This window comes from Marmota marmota, unplaced genomic scaffold, assembly GCF_001458135.2.
Source record: "Marmota marmota marmota unplaced genomic scaffold, marMar, whole genome shotgun sequence".
Classification (NCBI taxonomy): Eukaryota; Metazoa; Chordata; class Mammalia; order Rodentia; family Sciuridae; genus Marmota; species Marmota marmota.
The window spans coordinates 40,392,101-40,407,356 of NW_025999968.1; the positions used below are offsets into that span (position 1 = coordinate 40,392,101).

Sequence of the window (15,256 nt, forward strand, 5' to 3'; positions counted from 1 at the left end):
AAAGACAGCACTCTGGAAGTCTATCCAGTTACTTCTGGTATACTTTTATATTAAATAATTTTTATTTCTATAATTACTTTCTTTCTGGCCTCTATTAACTTTTATTTTTAATGGATTTGCTCTGAGACATATAAAAATAAATTTTCACTGTAAATATGCCACTTTGCTTCTTCTTCAGAACATCACAGGTAAAATTGTTTTACTTTTCTTGTTTTTAATAAGTTAAATTCCTGTATGAGTTATCTTCCAAATTTACAAATGAATCAGCTTTCTTTTACAAGTTGAAAGTAATAAGCTAGAAAATAAATTTTACAAAAGAATTCAATAAGAAAAACATTCTTGATGGTGTGTTTCCTGTCTTGATTGGTTCTTTAATTTTGATTATTAGTGGCCTAATGAATATAGTACAGGGGCTGGGGATGTGACTCAAGCAGTAGTGTGCTCGCCTGGCATGCGAGCGGCCCGGGTTCGATCCTCAGCACCACATACAAAAAAGATGTTGTGTCCGCTGAAAACTGAAAAATAAATATTAAAAAAATTCTTTCTCTCTCTCTCTCTCTAAAAAAAAATGAATATAGTACAGATAATAAGTGTATGTGTATGTTTTTTTTCTCTTTTTTTTTTTTAGGCCAAAAGGTGTGCTTTGCTGACTCGAAGCATCCTTGCTACAAAATGGCCTACTTCCATGAACTGTCCAGCAGAGTGAGCTTTCAGGAGGCACGCCAGGCTTGTGAGAGTGAGGGAGGCATGCTCCTCAGCCTTGAGAATGAAGCAGAACAGAAGTTAATAGAGAGCATGCTGCAAAACCTGACAAAACCTGGGACAGGCATTTCTGATGGTGACTTCTGGATAGGGCTTTGGAGAAATGGAGATGGCCAAACATCTGGTGCCTGCCCAGATCTCTACCAGTGGTCTGATGGAAGCAGTTCCCAGTACCGGTCAGTATGGATCCGAAAGAGTCCTGCGGTGCTCTGGGGAACGAAAATTCTGTTTCCTGTAAAGATGTCAGAAACCAACAAACAAAACTACTCAAAAGTGTTTCTGTCACTCTCTTCCTGCAGAAACTGGTACACTGATGAACCTTCCTGTGGAAGTGAAAAGTGTGTTGTGATGTATCATCAACCAACGGCCAATCCTGGCCTTGGAGGTCCTTACCTTTACCAATGGAATGATGACAGGTGTAACATGAAGCACAATTATATCTGCAAATATGAACCAGGTAAGAAATAGCATCAGTAAGTATAGAAGATTTTGTGCATATTTGCTCATATTAGGTTTTGTCTTTAAGCTTTGCTACCTTGGGCTTTTTTGTTTTTCTGCTGTGAAATATAAATCACCTTGCAGCTTTTCCTATTGCTTGGCATAATGAAGCAAATTTGTGTCCTTTCTAGCAAACTGTCCAATGAGCTAAATAGAAGGGAGTTAATAGAAACATCTGGATAAGTGTCCTTAAGAAAAAAATAGTCATTAAAAAACACAAATTATGTTTTTGTGATTGATTTTATTTTATAAACAATGAATGTATATATTAAAATAGTTTAATATTTAGTGTAGTGGGTGGAAAGAAGGTATATGCCTGCAAAGTTCCTATAGACTTATACATGGAGTGATAATCCTTCAGATGATTTCCTTTGAACCCAAGGGAACAAAGCAACTTTCTTCTGGAGTGTTAGTTTGGCATGCGGTAGCATAATACTTGGCATATGGTCCTTAGTAAAAATCTGTCTGATCATAGCTCCTTTCACCATAGTGGAAAAAACATAGAGACATTTAACACGTTCTCCCTCTGATTCCCATTCTTTGAATTATGCCTTCTTAATTAGCTTTCTTTTGAAATCTCTACTCACTTAACACACACAGCAAACAGGAAGATTGCATTGACCTAAGCTAGACTACTGTGGTTTCCTGCTTAAAATGGTAATTTTGAATGACTTTGAATAGGACACCTCAACTAAATTGATATTTAACTGAAAGAAGAACTAATCAAAACTATGTAAACTCATATTTTTTTAATCATCTGACAAAGTCAAGTTAGATACTTAAGGTTTTTTGTTTTTTGTGGCTGTTTTTCTGCACGGTGTTTGAAAGTGTCATTTTAACTCCTCTAAAGGGCTGTCTGCTTGACCTTATAATATGTTTTCACAGAAGGCAATTATAACCAAGTACTGCTGCTTCCATTATTCTCTTGAAATTACATGATTTCTTTTTCTCATAAGACTGTAAAGCGCAAGGGATTATTTGGATTAGATTTACCCTTCTTTCTGTTTACCCAGCTCTTGACAATATTAGCCAACTTTGTATATCCCTGGTGAGTTTATTCTTTAACCTCTTTGGTTGTTAAATCCATCATTACCCTCCTGGAAGCCTTTCCAAAGCTAAGACTGTTATGTACTTTTGCTCTTCCTCTTTGTATTTTTCTCATGGAAAAATATAAAGTTGATATACGCTGATATTTAAAATTTTTACCACTATGTACTTAAAAGTATTGGATGAAACAAAGAATACATTATAAGAACATTCTCAGTAAAATATCTCCCTTTTGTTTCTTTTGACTTATTAGGTGAGCTACCTGATCATTTTATTTTATTATTATTTTATTTGCATTCAAACTTTTTCTGTTATGTACAACATAAACAAACTTACAATATTCTTTTCTTATCTTGTGTCAGTAATCTAGGTTTATATTATTCATATAAAAGAATTTAAGACATTCTACATTCTGCCCAATCTTCAAATAATCTACATTTATTAAGTAAGACACCTTTTACATACATACTGTTTCTTATCATATGCACAGGGTTAGAGTTGCTTTTATAAATGTGCTTAGAATTTCTATTCTTTATTTTAATTTTAACATTTTACTCTTTGTTTTCTATGCAGTCAGGTTTCCTCAAACTTACTTCCTACTTTGTAGAGGATTTGGTTTCATTAATTCCCCAGGTTTATAGTCACTGCTTGACTTTCAGTGGTGAGGAGTTAAAGGACTTAGGACTGTAACTAATTAAAAAATATAAATTATAACACTGATTATTTTGAACTTTATTTTCCAACTTTACTAGAACTACTAAGTGATATGAACTCTTGTCTCTCTGCTCCTGCACACCATCTAATAGTATTACTAGTGACATCAAAAGTGGTGAAAAATATTAACCTTGCTAGGAAGAAATGGAATAATTCACTTTTAAGCTTCTTTCTCTCCTCTCTTCCATTTTTTGTTAGTGGACTGTGAGTTGCATAACTGTTCCTTGGGTCTACCAATATCATCCAAAGATATTTTTATTAGGATAGATCTGAAGCTAAAATTTACATATTAAAATTGTCTTATGCACTCTTATTTTTAGATACTAAAAAAAATGTATGCAATTATGTTCCTAAAATTATATTTAATCAGCAATAATATAAAAGTTTGTTGAAATTATTTAAAAAGTAACCAGTTCAATGTTGATTTATTGCATATTGTCTATAATTCGCTCAATAAATACCAGTTGACTACCTGAAGTCATAGAATGACTAACATCTGTAGAATATAGGCTAGGACTGAATCTGGAACCTAAAGGAGGCTATTAAAGTGTTAAATGACTAGAGACTCTATGGCAATAAAAGAGTAGTAAACATCACTTTTAAAATATCTGTATTCTAAATATGATATAAGATATTGCACATGATTTTTTTTCACATCAACTGACAAAAGTAAACAGAATTACATTTTTAGAACAAATGAAAGCAAATTTATAGGTCTCTTGATTATAAAATTTACTTTCTCTAAATTATTAATAAACGAAATAATTCCTTAGATGAAAAATACATTAAGCGGTTGTTACAGAAGCAGGTAATTGGTTCATGTGCTTGATTGTATCAAGTACAAAACTGCACTTTCAAGCACTTCTTCACATTGACCTCAGTGAAAAAGTTGTTATTGATTGGAGAAGTTGTGCTCTACATGTAGCAAATCATGGTAAGAAATTTCAACATTTAAAATTTTTGGTTATTGAAGAAATCTCATATCATAAAAGCGGAAAAGAAACAACTTCAAGCTTGAATTTATTATTGTAATATAAAAAAGTAGATACTATTGGAAAGCAAGTCTAAGAATGGCATTGTTTGTGTAGGACAGGAATGTGCTTCAGAACGTTGTTGAGTCTTGAATCACTGATTCAAAACGCAATCCATAAATAGTCGTCTGCAGATTATTATACAAGAAGAAACCTAAATGTTAAATTGATGTTAGTAAATAGGTTAGTAAATAGTAAATGCTTGTCTTTGAATTGCATCTAAAGTCTCCTTCTTGTGTTTGCAATTTCTTGCTTCTCTTTGTCTAACTTCGCTTCTGCTTTATCATTATTGCCTGTAGCAGGGTGTCATCAACACAGACCTGCCCTCAATTGCTAAGTACAGTTTCAGAGGGAATTCATCAAGGGATCTTTTAATTCAAGCATAATTTAAGTGTTGACTGTATAGTTAGAACATTTTATGTTAACCACAGCCACATCAATGTTTATAGCAGCACAATTCACAATAGCTAGAATGTGGAACCAACCTAGATGCCCTTCAATAGATGAATGGATTAAAAAATGTGGCATTTATACACAATGGAATATTACTCAGCACTAAAAAATGATAAAATCACGGCATTTGCAGGCAAATGGATGGCATTAGAGCAGATTATGCTAAGTGAAGTTAGCCAGTCCCTAAAAAACAAATGCCGAATGTCTTCTCTGATATAAGGGGGGTGACTCAAAATGGGATAGGGAGGAAGAGCATGAGAAGAAGACTGCCACTAAATAGGGAAGAGAGGTGGGAGGGAAAAAGAGGGAGAAGAGGAGTTGCACAGAAGATGGAAGGAGAACCTCATTGTTATACAGATTATATATATGATGTTGTAATGAGAAAAAGAAAAAAAAATGTGTCACATTATATTGGATAGAGAGAAAGAATGGGAGAGGAGGGGAGGAGCAGGGAGGATAGGAAGGGCAGCAGAATAGAATAGACAATATGATTGATGTATGTACATTCCATGTATGTATTATATGGCAAAATGCATTATACTGTCATGTATGACTAAAAAAAATAAATAAAAATTTAAAAAAAGTTTAAATTCAGAACACATTCTTAGTTGTAAACAATTCAGAAATCAAAGTCAGTATATTTTCACTGTTTTATAAAAAAATATTTTTATGTTTGCATTTCTCTTGTTTAATTATTACTTACGATTTCTGCACTAATTATTTACAGAGATTAATCCAACAGAACCTGTAGAAAAGCCTTATCTTACAAACCAACCAGGAGACACCCATCAAGATGTGGTTGTTACTGAAGCAGGTAATTGGTTCACATGTATTGACTCTGTGGAGTACAGAACTTCACTTTCCAATATTTGTTTGTTTTGACCCCAGTGAAATAGTTCTTGTTGCTTAGGGAAGTGGTACACTAAATATGGGCCAATGGGAGTTTAATTTTGAACTAATTTACAACAAATTATGCTATGCTACTCTTTTAGTAGAAGAACCTGCTTTTTACACTTCTAGGGGATATATCTGGTACTAAACTAAATGATCCATGTGAAATCCTGGATCTACAAAGAATTTCCCCAATACAGGGGAAAATTTCATGCACTGCCTCCAAACAATGATGTGCTGGTAAGTGGAGATTGTCTGAGTGAGGTGTAAAATGAAAAGCCATATTTGTAGACTTTTCCAATTTCTGTAATGTAAATATTGCTACCTGGCTAGTTTCAGACTACCAAAGTGACATCACCACATAGCACTTTTGGAAGAGATGAGTACTATGAGCTCGCCTCTGCCTGCCTCCTGCATACCATTGCCTACTAAGAAAATGAAATGCAATACCCAATGCAAACTGCATGTTAATCAGAAACTGCTCTCAATATCAGTTAGGGGCTCTTTTTAGCATAACCCTATGCCAATTGGATAGAAGATTTCTTTATATTAGTTGCTTTGCAAAGATTGAGCCCAAGACCCAAAGTCTTAAAATCTTTCTGCAAGTGATTAAAAATCCATAAAATAGTAAGAAATATTTACTCTTTACCTTTATCATTATATATTAAATACGATAATGGTATTTTAAAAATAAAATATTTCATTAATTGTTAAAATGCTTTCTATCACTATTGGAGGCTCAAAAGAGGAGATGAAATATCCCCAAATTACCCTTTCACTAAATCTCACTAATATTTCTTCTGTTAAGAAAGGAAGGGATATGCAGTTAAGAGACTAGCTTGATCTTCATCTGGACCACTTTGACCAGTTATTTAGATGAGTCATAATGACAGCTGAGAGCTTGCAAGCTAAATTCGTGGATTGTTCAATTTCCACTCCTTGTACAGGCGTGATATTAAGACAGTACTTTTCAGTTTCCAGGTGTATGATCTAAAAACTGCTCAGAATATCTAAACCTAATTAAAGATATCAGTAAATAATTATGTTAGGAATATTTCATCTTGTACAACATTGAAAATATATCTAATAAAGTCATTTCATGCTGTGTGAGACTTGAGTGCCGCAGATTTTTTTTTTTTTATTTTTACTAAGAATACCTAACATTATCAAGTGTGATGGGAAAGGATTAAAAAGATTTATTTTAGAATTTAATTAAGATCATGTCTTTGCGCCTGTGGAGTCTTATGTCTCTGGGTTATGATTGTATCATTAGTTAATATTTACATATTTTGACTTAATCCCAGAGACTTGCATAATATCATGGCACTGTTTATTGGCTAGGATAATTATCCAATAAGTCAACAACAATCTTAATAATTATTCCTTAATAATCAGTGCTTGTTTCTCTAAGTAATGACTGAGAAGGATTCATGAAATAAAGAAACCAAGATTACGAATAGATTATAAAAATTAGTCCATGTCTGAATTGCAGATTTAATAAAAGTTTTAAAGTACAGATATTGAATTGGAGTATGACAATTGGTGGAGTAAAATTTAGTTTTTTAATTTTTACTAAAATATGGATATTTTATTTTATTAGATTTATAATAGTTTGGGATGAAACTTGTCTGGAATCTATTTATTGGTAATAGTTCTATTTGACCTTGATTTTTTGGGGGAAATTCTTATGTGATTGGTATTAGAATCCTTCCTCATTATCTTTGTACACTGTCTGTTTTACTTTTGTAGGTATAATTCCTAATCTAATTTATGTTATTATACCAACGATACCATTGCTTTTACTGATATTGGTTGCTTTTGGAACCTGCTGTTTCCAGATGCTACATAAAAGGTAAATAATTCATTTATGGAAAGACAACTTGAAAAACTTTAAATGCTTTTTTTTAGACAGCTTCCTCATCACTGTGACCAAAAGACCTGACAGAAACACTGTAGAGTCAAAAGAGTTTATTTGGGACTTAGGGTTTCAGAAGTCTCAGTACATAGATGTCCCACTCCACAGCTCTGGGCCCAAGATGATGCAGAAAAGCATGGCAAAGGAAAGCAGCTCAAGGTATGGCAATCAGGAAGAAGAGAGAGCTGTACCCACCAGGGACAAAGGCACGTGCCTTATGACTTACCTCTTCAAGCCACAGGCCTACCTGCCTACATTTACCACCCAGTGGATTAATGCACTGATTAGGTTAAAACACTCATAATCCGCCAGGTATGGTGGCAATCACCTATAATCCCAGCGACTGGGGAGATTGAGACAGGAGAATCTGTAGTTCAAAGCCAGCCTCAGCAAAAGAAAGGTGCTAAGCAACTCAGTGAGACCCTTCTCTCTAAATAAAATACAAAATAAGGCTGGAGATGTGACTCAGTGGTAGAGTTCCTTGAGTTCAATCCCTGGTATCAAAGACCAAAACCAACAACAACAAAAAAAACCCCAAAGACACTCATAATCCAATCATTTCACCTCTATTCTTTCTTGCATTGTCTCACACATGATATGACATCTCATATCAAAACCATAATACGAGTATTCAGAAATCTTTAAAAAATATTACTGTAATATTAGTTATGTTTTAAATTTGGCTTCTGATGTTCATATCTGCCAATACAAATCCAGTACATTCAATCTTACAAAATATACCTTGATTACAGAAGTCACACAGTGCACAGTTTAATCTTTACAACTCTTATGAAGTAGGTGTTCTCTGTTTCTAGATTTCAATTGGAAAGATGGTGCCTTAGGTGGTTAACTTAATCTGTCTTGGGTCCCACAAGTAGCATAGAGAAGGGATCTAAAGTTTGAATGCTTATAAACTTAATAATAGATGCACTATGCTATACTCTCCACTAATTATTAAATATAAGAATTAATGCTAAGCCTTCCAGTACTGACATCAAGTTGTATGTAAAACTTGATTTTTGTAGATGTACTTATAGTACCTTTTCCCAATTCAAGTCATAGGATTCTGATTTTTTCCCAAGGGATATTCTAAGGATAGGAAATACAGTACAGTGGTGAAAATATGTCATTCTTTGGCAGGTCTTTGAAACAAAATCAACCTTATTAACAGATTTCTGAGGAATATTCCACCTTTTATATCTATTTATCCATACTCTTCGGTTAGAGAAGTTTTTCTTGTGTCAATTTGTCAATCAGATTTTAAAAATGAAATATAAATAAGTAAAAGAAAAGAGCAAAAGATATTGGATTTCAAACTAAAAGCATTTTTGTTAGAAGAACCTAAACATCTTTGTTGGAGTATTTTAGATGATACTGATCTTAAAGAATGCCTCAAACAGAGAAGGATCTAATGAAATCATTCCTTAGATAAACCCCAAAGACTCCACTAAGTAACCAAAGACCCAGGTAAAAAATTGTGTAGGTTAAAGTAATTCACATAGATTTTTAAAAGGATATAATGTGTAATTCCCTAGATGTAAAATCATTCTGAATAATGACAAATAGAGCCTGGCAAATCAAAATCATACCTGTGTCTTCCTGGCTTTCTAATATATATGGGACACAATGGAGGTTTATTTTTCAATATTATGTACAGAATAAGGACAATAGTACATATGTAGTTGCTTGTCCTAATTCCTAAGACAATCGATGGAAAGATGATTTCTCATTCATTGTGAAAATCTGTGAAGCAGAAGGATTGGATATAAGTCCCCTTCTAACCTGGCAAACTGTTAAGGAAGACCAGTGAGTGGCAGATCAGCTTGAGAAAATGATCTGAAAATATGAATTAGACATTCTCACCTGTAAAGTGAAAAGGGCTAAAAGTGCTAAGTAACTGCATTTTCTCAAAAATTTGTTTTGTTTTGCTCTCAAATAGTGCACTGTTATGGCAATTCTATTCATTCAAAATCTTGTAGGTTTATAAGGAAGCACAAAGATCTGTGGGCTTTACCATGTTTGAAATTCTCATAATGAGAGAATAAATGAAAACTCAGCATTTCCAGATGCCGGAATTAACTACAGTACTTCATCCATTCATTCTTAGATCCTCCCCTTTTCCTTTCTTCCAGGAAAGCAAGGAGAAACTTCATCAAAGACTCAACTCCATTATCATCTGAATGCCTTGCAGAAAGTTTAAATTCCAATCTGGTACACATGATGGTTTCTGTCATTCCATGTCATGTTCAAAATAACTCTCATTCCCTTAACCAGCAGTGATTCTTAAATACTAATTTTACACAAAAGTCACATTAATAACTTAACCAGGTTTTTTTTAACCATTTAAAAATATGGTTCTAATAAACTTTGCCTAACGTTTTGTATTTATGTTAGATGACTTTGTAGAATACAGTTATGTTTTTTTATTTATTTGGAGGAAAAGCTACAAAATATAAAATTTGAATATAATATTTTTGTCATGAAACAGTTAAATTGAAGAGAATTAAATAACATTTAAAATACAATAGTAAGATATGGTTAGAAATAGTTCTTCTCTTTGATGGAGTTCTGCAATGTCTTTGGATGGTGAGGATGGAATGGGAGAGGCATGCCAGTGGGGGGCTAGGGAAGATACTGCAGGTTTGAGAGGAGATGCTCATGGGAAGAAATTAGGGCAGAACACAGTAAACAAGGACAGGTTAAGAACAGTGATTCGTGATTCGGGTGAGAGATTAACCTCGGAAAACTAGACCAAAGGAGTCCAGGTCTTGACAAGTAATCTGGTAGAGGACTTAAGAAAACATGAATATACACTGCTGTAGGTCTCTGGAAAGACCTATTACTGAGAAAAGTTAAACCACAAGCACAGGTTGGAAATTTGGGCTAGAATGTTAGCTCTGACAAGAGTAAATTATAACTCAGATCTGGTTAAGAAACTCAGATGTTCCCAAATTATCAAAGCTTGGCTCTGCCATTGAACTTCATTGGTTTCAGAGGCTGAGGCATAGTTAAGTTTTTAGGGACCAAGTGACATAAGTATAGAACTGGAAAATGGATGGGAGGAAGGCCTAGGTGGCTCTTACACTTAGTACCAGAACAAGTTTTCTGATTATTTGATATTAAATGTGACATACATCCATAGAAGTATACTCAAAAAGCAAGATTATAAAAAAAGAAAAAAATGACCAAGAACAAACATAAACACACACATGTTTACTGGGGAAAAATGGAAAATTTTTGTGTCAGACACATTTTTTCTATCACACTGAATTATGAAGATTCAGAGAAAGACACTTTGGGTGTTTGTCATCATAAGAATTGTTTGCCATCTTTACACATTGGAATAATCCAGTATTTTTTTGTAGGACTGGAAAAATATGCTGGTGAGAGAAGAAAGATTCATTTATAAATAAGTGTCTGAGAGATCTCCATTTGGACCAAGACTTGATTAGTTTGATAAGAAGTTTTAGGTGCTGAATTTATTTTTTTTTATGTTTTTCAGTAAAGGAAGAACAAAAACTAGCCCTAATCAGTCTACCCTGTGGATTTCAAAGAGTACCAGAAAGGAAAGTGGCATGGAAGTATAATAATATCTTAACCTGCCTCCAGAAAACAAAATTGTTTTATAATTCTGGATCAGTATAAGGAATGGCATCAGAACATTAGCTTGGAATGGCTTGAAATCTCAAAGGATCTGCAAGATGAACTGTAAGCTCCCCCTTGAGGCAAATATTCAAACAACTTTTATATGTTTATTATTTCATTTATAAAATATGCTGTGCTATAATGGAGTGAGACATGCTTATTTTGCTAAAGGATGCACCCAAACTTCAAGTAAATGGAATGGACCATGCAGATAAAATTGCTATCAACACATCAAGAGTATGTGTGTTGGAAGCAGTTATTTTTATTTTCTTTCACCTTTCATAGGTTGTAATCTAGTTAGAGTAAAGTAAATTGTATTGAAATTTACAGTGTGTAAAAATATTTTACCTTTGCATAAGTGTTTGATAAAAATGGACTGTTCTAATATTTATTTTTATGGCATTTCATTTTTCAATACATGCTGTTTTGATTAAAGAAGTGTATCACTGTTGTTAACTAAATTCACACATACTCACACACACAAATATACTACCATGGGGGTAAAAAATTCTTTTCTAGAAATTAATCATCTTCATTTGTTTTTTCTGCTTTTGGTTGGACAATGTTTAGGAAATATCTTCAGAAAGAAGCTGTTTTATTAACTGTGGTATAAATCTCCTGAAACACTTTACCTAGAGGCAAGCATTGTCTATTTCAATTGTGTAAGACATGTGCCTTACAATAATTTTTAGTTTAAAATTCAACAGATTTTGTAATAGAATAACTTTACTAATAGCTATATAAACAGTAATGCAGTCAGTTGTGAACAAAAGAAGCGACATACACAGTATAAATCATGTCTTCACATGTTGCCTATATAATTGCAAGTAGCTCTCTGAGGGTTCTGGAATCAAGGTGGTCCTTCCCTTCCCCACCAAACAAAGGTGGTTGTTTGGGGTTTGGGGTTGACGCGGGAGGCAGATAGCTGCAGCATTTGCCCTGGCTGAATTTAGCCTCTCTAAGTATATGAAGAGGTCTTAGAGTTGGGACCAGGTGAATGGTCACCATCAATATGGAGCTAAGCACAGCACATCAAGTTTTCAGGATGGGAAAAGTACTACAAATTAGGTGAATGAGTGTCACATGGGTAGGAAGTTATTAGTGATTGAATATTCATTGAAGAGGGTTTGTTTGCGCTAGTAAACAGTGGCTCCTTTCTGTCTTCTAATTTCTTCGATGCTTATAACTTGTTCTTCTCAAGATAGAGTTGTTAACTATTTGGTCTTCAGATGTCCCTGTGCTCCTTTTAACCAAATAAAGAATCCTTGTTTCTGAAGAATGATCCTTGGTGTTGTCTAAATTTCTTATGTGAACACAAAGTCGATATGTGGCATCACTACATGAAGATGAAAACTGTTCAAGTGTGGTAAGAATGAAAGTTGTGGGCATAGAGCTAACAGAAAAACTTTTCTTTGTTAATTCTTTTCAGTTGGATAATAAAATGCTGTAATTAAGCATTTCCTGGAGTTCATTGGCAAAACTGAGGTGTGGAACAGAAAACAGTAGTTACTGACCCTTTTTCAGGTGCTTTAAGACTGAGAGAATGGCCATCTGCAAGCTGAGCTTAGATCTGGCCTCATTTTGCATTTCTTCTTTCCATGGTTACTCATCCCCATAGGAGGAACTGGAGACCAGCTGCTAGCACCTCCCTGTTCCATCCAAACTACCATCACACACTTCTTCCCTTATTCAGGACTTGATGAAAGGGAGACTAGGTTTCTCCTGTGTTTTGCCACCCAGGACTGTAACAGCTGCACAGCAGAAGCAGGCAAATGATGGAGACCGGCTTTGCTTTCTCCTTTATCTTTATCCAGGTCTGAATAACTCTTCTGGTATTAATGACTAAATCCATAAATGACTAAAGGTGGAAAAAGCAAACTCCTCTCTTATTAGAAGATGATACTGATTGTCCTAAGAGTTTTCTAAAAGTTTAGCTGACTTTCGAAAATGAAAAGGAGAAGATGGTATATCTGTTGTGTTCATGTTTTCAGAGCATAGCTTTAATATGTGCTGGGAAATACAGAAGAAATTCGGAATAATGTTCAAGTACTAAACACAAACAACACAACCTATGCCTGCTGCTTCATCATTCCTGTTGACCAAGAATTAAAAAAAGTTCTTGAAGAGTGTGTTCAGGGGCTCCTGAATTTTGTCCTAAGAATAAAGTACACAGTTCTTTATGGGCATCTGTAGTCCTCCATCATGCTACACATTTTTTTTATATGACATTTTCCCTTTAGTATGACTGTTACCAATGTGATGCCTTTGGTACCAGAATACATGCTACCGACCACTCTTCTCAAACTTACAAGATTTCAGGGACCACCTTTGCAGTGACCCTGCTACCCTATTAAATGAATCAGTAATAATCATTCCTTCTGGGAATAACTCAAACTTCCTTTCTTTCATAAGGCCAATCCATACTGACTAATCCCTTCTTTAAACTCCTCTAAATATCACTCTCTTTTCTATCATATGCTTATGCAAGAATGCGTGTACATATGTGTTTTGCATTAAGTAAGTATAAATTTTGTGTACCCAAAATCAACAGATTCTGTGTGGTCAGCTAAATTGAAGCTTGCAGTTCCTCTGGAAATTATCCAAGACATTAAAGAAGCAAAGAAAATTCATTTATTACACATTTTTGGCCTTCTAATGGGCAATTCAGCTGTGTCTTAACAAGTTTTTCACATGCTAGAAATATCAAGTATAATGCACGTAAACCAAGAACAGAAAAACATTTCTAACAGTTATATTTCTTTAATATGCCTGTTTATATTCTGAATCTTAAAAAGACTAGCTTAAAATAAGTGGATGGTATGATTTATCCAGGTAAAAATGATCTGTATAGGCTAACCATATTTGTTAATTTATTTTTTGTTTTAATGCTAAGGTGATATAGAGACCTGTGTGTATTTGCTGCTCAGTTTTATATGAGGGAAACGGGCAACTAATCATGTCACAATTAGGTCTGTGACATGAACTTACAATAAATATTTTATACGATCAGGGAAAATATTAAGTTTACTCTCAAGTTGAAATGGAAATTCATTGGGTGGAAAAGCAAGAAAAGTGTTGAGATTCTTGTAATAACATGCTAAACTGAAACCAGACAATTTAGAGTAGTTTATTTCAAACAATGACATACTTTGGGCAATACAGTTTATTTTACTTCTTTTTCTAATTTTTATCAAACTTTTAAAAATGTGTGGTTTGTGTTTTAAAATCAAATCAATGTAAATAACAGACAGTGGCAAAAATAATAATTAAAAACCAAGGAATGATATCTGTGAAAGAAAAATCTGTTCAGAATGAAATCAAAATTGAGAAGTTACTTTGTGTCACCAAGATTAATTCTAAGATTTTTGTATTTTATGCCTTCCTCACATACCAGCACTTTAAGTGGCCTATACTAGAATAAATAAGGCTTGTGGTAACTTTTCTTTGTTACCCACAAAACTCTCAGTTTGTATGTTTCTTAGAGTAGGATAGGAAAACTGCCCACTTTCCTGTTTGTTTTAGGAAAGGCTTAATGTAGGAAACTCTGAATCCATTCTGTGAACCTTGTGACTCGGGCATACACCCCTGGGTGGTTAGGAAGGGCACACTTGTCTCCAAATGATGTCACACCAGCAAGGAGCCACCTGTTGTTTTCTTCGCACATTAATGGTCCTCCTGAATCTCCCTAAAAAGTGAGTCACATAAAAAGTTGTGGGTGTGTGTGGTTAATGAATATAAACATAAGAGATCGTGTTAAGCAAATCAATCAAAAATAAATATTTATAAATATGATTTATTGCAAGCCCTCTGTAGATGTTCTTACCATCACTCTAGGCCACAAATGAGAACCCATTGCTCCTCCATAGGAAGAAAGAGCAAATTATGACAACTCAAACATAATTTGTAATATTTTACAATACCCTAAAACTTTCTTTAATTATGGTGTTGCACTCTAAAGTGCAATAATGAATAGGAATGTAATTACTAACAAAATATAAGTTGATAATTTTTTTAAATAGATGCTGTAAAAAACATCTTATGAAGGACTCCAGAAAAAATATAACTGATTCCATATTGTGATTTAAACAATAACTTATACATGGTGTTGATCTTTGTACTCTTGAGTGGGATTAAATTTTTGGCACTTAACAAACACAATCAAATTTGAAAACCTCAACATTTCAAATGAAAGGCAAATCTTTGATATAATTCTATTAATAAGAACATGTTTTCATCAGAGATTTCAACTGATATTAGAAAGGTTTTAATTTGAACAAATGCTAATTACAATTGATCCTAG

The 15,256-nt window shown here is 33.9% G+C and overlaps 2 protein-coding genes across 4 annotated transcripts in view; one reads left to right on the top strand and one right to left on the bottom strand.

The window, feature by feature from the left end:
• Positions 1–12,238, top strand: part of Chodl (chondrolectin) — a 353,866-nt gene extending 341,628 nt beyond the window's left edge. For 2 of the 3 annotated variants that reach the window (XM_048803528.1, XM_015478658.2), the window contains 5 exons: positions 629–938; positions 1,062–1,219; positions 5,233–5,319; positions 7,146–7,248; positions 10,814–12,238. In XM_048803528.1, the coding sequence (XP_048659485.1) occupies positions 673–938; positions 1,062–1,219; positions 5,233–5,319; positions 7,146–7,248; positions 10,814–10,898 (699 nt within the window). In that variant the 5' untranslated portion in view covers positions 629–672 and the 3' untranslated portion in view covers positions 10,899–12,238. Of the gene's footprint in view, positions 1–628; positions 939–1,061; positions 1,220–5,232; positions 5,320–7,145; positions 7,249–9,443; positions 9,523–10,813 lie in introns of all 3 variants that reach the window. The other variant, XM_048803527.1, reaches the window with a different exon arrangement.
• A 1,968-nt stretch (positions 12,239–14,206) lies between these two features.
• The window catches only part of Tmprss15 (transmembrane serine protease 15), a 121,441-nt gene continuing 120,391 nt past the window's right edge, over positions 14,207–15,256 (bottom strand). The window contains exon 25 of the mRNA XM_015478421.2: positions 14,207–14,641. Within this exon, the coding sequence (XP_015333907.1) occupies positions 14,486–14,641 (156 nt within the window). The 3' untranslated portion in view covers positions 14,207–14,485. The remainder of the gene's footprint in view (positions 14,642–15,256) is intronic.